The sequence below is a fragment of the Mastomys coucha genome, chromosome X (genome assembly GCF_008632895.1).
Source record: "Mastomys coucha isolate ucsf_1 chromosome X, UCSF_Mcou_1, whole genome shotgun sequence".
Classification (NCBI taxonomy): domain Eukaryota; kingdom Metazoa; phylum Chordata; class Mammalia; order Rodentia; family Muridae; genus Mastomys; species Mastomys coucha.
This window is the reverse complement of record NC_045030.1, coordinates 94,212,913-94,220,117: the sequence shown is the minus strand read 5'-3', so window position 1 is coordinate 94,220,117 and position 7,205 is coordinate 94,212,913. Positions and strand designations below refer to the sequence as shown.

Genomic DNA, 7,205 nt, shown 5'->3' with positions numbered 1-7,205 from the left:
TATGACCACACTGATCCCTTTGTTCCCTCAGACCTTTCCCCTATATAAACCCCTAACTTTCAACCCTCATGGTCGGCTCCACTATCTCCTGCGTGAGATAACTGTGGTGCTGAACCAGAGCGCCCTGAAAATTAAAATATACCTCTCGTAATTACATCAAGATGTGGTCTCTTGTGATTCCTTGGGTGTACATCCTCCCGAGGTTTGAGTGGGGGTCTCCCCAGGGGTCTTTCACTTTCAAAGTTACTCTTTATAATATCCCATTAAGTGAGACAATAGAAGAAAGGCTTTAGTCCTTTTCTCAAAGACAGTGATGTCTATTCAGTGCTCAGACTGTTGCTCATTTTTCTTTCCAATTCCAAAGTTTGTTGGTAGCTGAAGTAAGCTGTGATGGGGATGTTTTCACACCACAAATAGGAAAATGCTACAAAATGAGGCTCATTTCACCTTATGAAAGCACAAGGTTTCCCAGCATATCTTTGTACAAGACCATTCTGGGGCGTAAGATAAAGACAGCATGTGACAGGCCCAAACAAGAAGGCACTCAGTGTATCAGTTTTGTATATAGAGTTGGTGCTTTGGATTAGAAACAATCAATTGGTCCTTTAGTCCTTTCTAGTCTTGCAGGATGCTATTGCTGATCCAGACTAGACACCAATTTCCTTCTAATCACAAGGGCATGCTGAGTGGTTGGGTTTCATTGATGTAGTATATAAAGTGGCCACAACACAGAGGGAGAGGGTTATTGTTCTTGATATCTTTATCCTGATAGCCAAGAGAAAAAAAAAGAGGAAGAAGAGGAGGAAGGAGTAGAAAGGAGAGAGAGGGAGGGAAAGAGGGGGAGGGAGAGAGAAAGGGGGCGGGCATGCATACCGTGGTATCAAAGTCATCAGAGGATGACATTGAGAAATCTGTTTATTCCTATTGGATTTGGGGGCTCACAAGTCAGTCCACTACTAAGTGCAGCAAATAGTTTTACCCACTGAGCAATCTCTAGCCTGGTGATTTTTTTAAAATAAACATAAGAATCATATTGGCTTTTAAAAATACATGCATGTATTATATTCATGCTATAAAATGAAATACTAAGGGGATGGGGTATGGCCTCATGATAGAGTGTCTGCCTAGCATGTAACAAGAGCCTGAGTTCAGACTTCAGTGCTTCACACCAAAAAATGGGGCACTGAACTCAAAAGAGATCATCACAAACTTCCATTAACTGATTTAGGATTTAGATTTAAAATTGTGATTAGTTATTGATGCAACCCAACCTCATTAATTTAGAACATAAAGAAATATCACATTAATAGATTCAGATGGTACAATCTTGCTAATAAATTAAATTTCTGCAATAAAAAAATCTAGAGATTTTATGTCAGACTGAGAACTGCAACTATTTTCAATTATATACTATTTTGAACAAACAGAATTGCTTTCACAGGATGATACTGTATTCTAAATAAAGGCGCAGTAAACAGAAAATGCTCTGAAATAACAAACTGTCTAATGAGGGATCTTGGATTTCAATGCTCTTATTCAATTGCAACTCAATTGAGGAAAATTTGTTTTAAGATATAAATCCCACAAGAAAGCAGATGGCAGTTTTGTGGAAGTTTTTGTTAACGATTCAGAGGTGATCAGGATAAATGAATTCAGGAAGCAGAGAGGAAGAATAGTAAAGAAAGCTGCCATAATTACTGGGGGAAAGGCCATTTGGGAAATTTCAAGACTATCTGTAGAGATGATTTTGCAGTCAGATCACTTTTTAAGATTGTAATGTGTCAGCAACTTCCAGACTGGAAAACTCCTACAAGGCCCAAAGCAAAAAGAGGAACCTGGTTTCTTGGTCTCTTCAAGGGATTGGGGGAGGGGGTGAGAAAGGAGGGAAGAGGCAGAGAAGGGAGAGGAGGTGGGCAGGGAGAGAGACTACGGATAGACAGACAGAGGTTAAAATGGAGCAAATGATTACAGTGAGAGCATTGTTTGGCTGCTGTACCCACACACCTACCCTCATGGCAGGACCTGAGCATGTTTCACTCAGTCCTGAGGCTAGCTGAGGACAGTCGTCACAGGGAAGGTCGTTGTACTGGATAAAGTAGGTGTATGAGGCAATAGGGAGTTGAAGTCCTTGGCCTATCCAGTTATGACACCAGTTCTCTAGTCTTCTGGGATTTTTTTTTTCAAAGATTAAATGAGATGGGGTACATTCTGGCACTGAGACCCCAGCCTTCCTACTCTGCAAGTGCTCCCAGAGCAACAGTATAACCCGGGAGATTGTCAGGAGTTACAGTGTAGTGGGCCCCAGCCCATGCGGACAGAATCACATACTCCAGTGGGGAGTCCCAGACATCTGCATGTCCGCAAGTCCTCCTGGTGACTCTTATGCAGGCTCCAGTGTAAGAAGCCTTGGCACTTGCCAGCTGAAGGGCCTTATACAGCTTTATAAGCTCTCTAGGCCTTCATTTCTTATGTGTGAAATACTGAAAGTCCTGACCATGTTGAGTAATGAGAGCAAAATGATAGGCTACACATATAGACCTTAGGACCTTGTACACATTGAGTAAATACCTATTACTAGTAGTTGATACACTGCCTTTTACCCATGGATTCCTTTAAGCTTGGGTTGTCTGTGAATTCCAGTGGCAGTATGAGCTCAATCTGCTTTCCCATCATAAATGCCTTAAATCTCAACTCACTCAACTTGTCTTATTTTTCACTCCATTCCAATCGACTGAACTAATCCACATTTACTCCCAGACAGCTCTCTAGCTCTGTGCTTTCCAGCACTGTTTCCATTCTACCCCTACAGAATAACTGTTTTCTGTAGACACGGTCCAAAACTTCTCTCAAAAGAACGAGCTATGTTCTGCACCCTCCCTTAAGTCTTGCCTGACCTCTCTCCAGGCCACAGGAATGTGCTATTCTGTGAACTGTCACTTATCGTCAGTGTTGTACAAGCATACGTGTACCCATGGCTTTTACTTCATGTCTAACAGTCTTGCCCCTTTAATTATCATGAAAGTCCATGGGAAGCAGAAATGGTACTTTATGCTTTCTTTTACATTTCTTCCCCATTGGTCTTCTGATGTAGGCTAAAGGAATGGCTGGAGAAATACACTTCTAGAACAGAACCCAGTCTTTTTAGGAGCTCACTTAAAACATAAAAATGAAGACATTTCAGAAAAGTTACAATTATAGTGATTTAGTTCATCAACACCTTAAAAGTGGAATTTTTGCAGAACTTGTCTGTCACAAAAGCCATGTGGAACAAGACATTGTCCCTGTTTTGCAAATGAGAAGATGAATCCAGATCTTTTTCCTGAGTTGCCAAAGTCTGTGGAACTAGTACATGACAGAGCGTGGGCTTAAGCATCTCCTATATTTTTACCTTTGGCAACTTTGATTTGTATAAGTTATTGCTGTTTTGATTCTTTTTGTTTGTTTGTTTTTTTCAAGACAGGGTTTCTCTGTGTAGCCCTGGCTGTCCTGGAACTCAGAAATCCGCCTGCCTCTGCCTCCCAAGTGCTGGGATTAAAGGTGTGTGCTACCACTGCCCGGTGTTTTGATTCTTTTTTTTTTTTTTAACAATAGGGTCTTACTCTGCAGCCTACATTATCTTGTAACTCACTACACAACCCATGCTGTTCCTGAATTCACAGCTGGCCCTCTGCTTCAGCTTCCTCAGTGCTGAGATTACAGTTGCAAGTCCTCATACTCAACCGCTTCTCACTAGGAATGTCCACTATGCTAAGATCACAAAATTCCACCCTGAAAGTAAGCACTGTTCACACAATGCTTTGTGATAACTTCAGCTGTTGAGACGAAGCCCATTTGAGAAATGAGAACAGCCTCACCTGGTGTTCCTAAGCGGGCCTGAGCAATGGTCAGTTTTTCATGAGGTGCTTGGCACTGGCAGCTGGATTCATCAGCAAATGGGGCTGGTGCAGTCAGGGTCTAAAAGGGAAAAAGAGAAGGGAAATACATTCTGATAAAGATTTCTTCGGCACCATCCTCCTCCCTTGAAGTTTCCTGTTTGGTAGGCAGGTATCACTAAGAAGAAAATAGTAGGTCATGATGGCTCACACCTGTAGTCCCAGTGTTTAACTGAAGAGCCCAAGGCAGGATGATCATAGAAAGTTCCAGGCCAGTCTGAGTGAGTTCCTCAGTGTTCCACCATGCCTCAGGCTATGGCGTGAGGCCCATGGGGTTAGTGAGAAGGAGTAGAATAGATCTGCTGGGCCTGCCAGAGCAATATTGTACTCCTAGAAATAAAGCTTTGTCACAGTCCCTTCCCCCCTCCTCTTTAACTGATGCATCAGGAATATTAAGAGCCAGTCAGTCACGGTAACTTACACATGTAATCCCAACACTCAGGAGACTGAAACAGGAAGATGGAGAGTTCAAGGCTAACCTGAGCTATAGAGTGAGACCCTGTCTTAAAAACTAAGAACAAATACAATTTTAAAAAAGAAGAAATAATAGGTCTGTACGGTGCCTGCCATATGCCAGGTGTTAGATGAGATTCTCTGGGGCTGCCATCTCTTTCTGGCCTCCCAACACACTAAGCTATGTACATATTTCTTTCCTTCCATAGGATACCATCATATTATGCCTATTTCACAGAAAAGGCAACCGAGGCTCAGTAAGATTAAGAAATATGCTAAGTCATGCCCTTGGAAAATCATAATGCCCAGCTTTGAGCATTTCCCAACCAACAAGGGCAGTCTTCAGATATTTAGACTCACCCACACCCGGGACACTCGGCTGAAAGGAACCTCATATTCAGAAGCGTGGCACGACATCTCCTGTAATTCACATACACACACACACACACACACACACACACACACACACCAGCCTGGCCAATCACAGATGCTGATGTCTCCTCAATACAAAGGCCAAGGCTGATATCTGCACCGGAGAGAGCCTAAAAGCACAGCAATTCTGGCGGGCTGCAGATAACTGCTCCTGTGGTAGCTCCCCCAGCTACCAATGGCTAGAGGCCCCGCCCCAGGCAGCTTGGGCTGAGGCTCTGGGGAACGCTGTGAGAAAGATGTAGTCACTTGGAACCCTGCCCAGGAAGTGGCCCTGCATTTTTTTAGTCAGCCTCTTAAAATGAAAACCTCACTCTCTCCAGACAGGGGAAGACAAAGCGGGCGGTGTTTGTTGTAAACAGGGCAATCCAGAGTTGTCTATTTGCAGTCTTTGAGCTATGTCATTACCACAGTCACCTCGTTTTTTTGGTTTTGTTTTTGTTTTAAGCTAAGTTTCACTAGTCACTGCAAACATTACTCATGGTGCTGCACGAATTGTATATTAGAGATGGAGACAGGTGGTATTTCTTAACTTGGGAAAATGTGACTGAGGAAAGATGTAGATATTTGAACATCGGATGTGATTTACATCTGCCATTAATTTATTCATATTTCTTCAGTTATTCACTCAAATCTATGTCAGGGGCTGTATAAAATCTAGGGCTAGATAGAAGTAGGGATAAAGTTAGCCATTCCTCGACTTTTTAATTTTTTTTTTTTTTTTTAAGGTCAGGGCCTTGTTTCATACCTCAAGCTGACCTTGACCTCAGAATCCTTCTACCGCACCTTCCCAAGTGCTGAGCTAATAGGCATGCACTATCATGCCTGGAAGTTGACGAGACCATGAGACCATGTCCTCCAAGACACCATGCTTTCCACACTGACAAGAAGCCAACCCTGCCCTGGCCCCATCCTGTGGCCCCATTCAGTACCTTCAACTCTGAGGCAGGAATCCTGCAGCAATTTCGTTTGGAGATCTCCTAATTAGTTGCCTGACACTTCCATAACTCCCACCCTGTCTTCACAGCTCTGGCAACAAACCAAGACTCTGGTGAAAAAGAATTGGGGAAACGTGACTCCACTTTTTGTTTTTGTTTTTGTTTTTGTTTTGTTTTGTTTTGCTTGGATACATTAAGTTGATTTGGGGGGGAGCTCTAGTATAGCAGAGAAAATGTGTATAATGTGGCAAAGAAGTGCCGTCTGTATTTGTGAAACTCCTGTTCAAATCTCCTTTGTAGCACTTGCTGAGTGTACACTTTAATTAGGCTCTTCTAGTTTAAAACATGCACTGAAGTTAGTTCTAGGGTGGGTGAAGTATTTTGAGACACAGTAAGTGGAGAAAGAGGAAATGGGCAGAGTGTGCCCTTAGCATGCCAAGTGTTCTGCAACAACCTGGCTGCTTGCAGCATGGCTTTCTTTCTGTTCCATCCCCATTCCCTTTCATCTCTACCATAGTCAGGTCTGCTTGTTTCCCCTTCCCCAGAACTTCAGCTTATATGCGGCTCTACATGGCTTTCTCAAGTTTCCCTTCAGAAGCGGCCACTGAGGTTGCTTTGTTTGCTTGCTTGGTTGTATTGAGATAAGGCTTTGCCAGGTAGCCTAGGCTGACTTTTTGAACTCATGATCTTCCTCAGTAGTTGAGTGCTTGCCTAGCACACACAAGGTCCTGGGTACCATCTCTAGTAACACACACACACACACACACACAGAGGTTATAGAGTAGAATCTGTCTGGCTAAGCTCATGTTTTCAAATCAGGATACAACCAGACTGGGCTAGAGCTGTATCAGATACACTCTTGGTTCCAACAGTGGTGGCAGGGAAAGTCATGGGTGGCCCAATATCACCCCTTTTACAGGAACTAGCTATACATGTGGTGGAAGAGTTATTTGACTTTGCATGTTCCTAAAAGCAAGTTCTGTAATGTATCTGGATTCAGTCTCATCTGTAAAGAGGGTTAACTATCTTACAGGATTGTTCTGAGAAACAGAGGTTCTATGTGTGCTATGCTTAGTAGCCAATACATTGTACCTACAACTGCTATCCTTACTCATTAGATCACACATAGTACCTATTATTGTACCATGATAGATAATGTAGTTCTCCATACAAACAAGAAAAATGACTCAGGAATGTATTTTAACAACACAACCCAAATTAGTAAAGTGGTTGTGTGTGTGCATGTCTGTGTGTCTATGTGTGAATAAGCCTCATGTTTGTGGATACCCACAGGAGCCAGAAGAGGGCAGCCAATCCCATGTAGCTGGAGTTACAGGCAGTCATGAGCTACCTGACGCAGATACTGCGGACCAAACCTAGGCCTCCTAAAAGAGTAGCAAGTGCTCTTAACTGCTGAGCCAAATAAAAATATCTTATATTAATGATTTTTTAC

At 42.8% G+C, this 7,205-nt stretch overlaps 1 protein-coding gene across 3 annotated transcripts in view; it reads right to left on the bottom strand.

Moving 5' to 3' along the window:
* The window catches only part of Pcyt1b (phosphate cytidylyltransferase 1, choline, beta), a 98,605-nt gene that overhangs the window by 38,868 nt on the left and 52,532 nt on the right, over positions 1 to 7,205 (bottom strand). For 2 of the 3 annotated variants that reach the window (XM_031364871.1, XM_031364855.1), the window contains exon 2: positions 3,855 to 3,954. In XM_031364871.1, the coding sequence (XP_031220731.1) occupies positions 3,855 to 3,954 (100 nt within the window). Of the gene's footprint in view, positions 1 to 3,854; positions 3,955 to 4,745; positions 4,942 to 7,205 lie in introns of those variants that run through there. The other variant, XM_031364864.1, reaches the window with a different exon arrangement.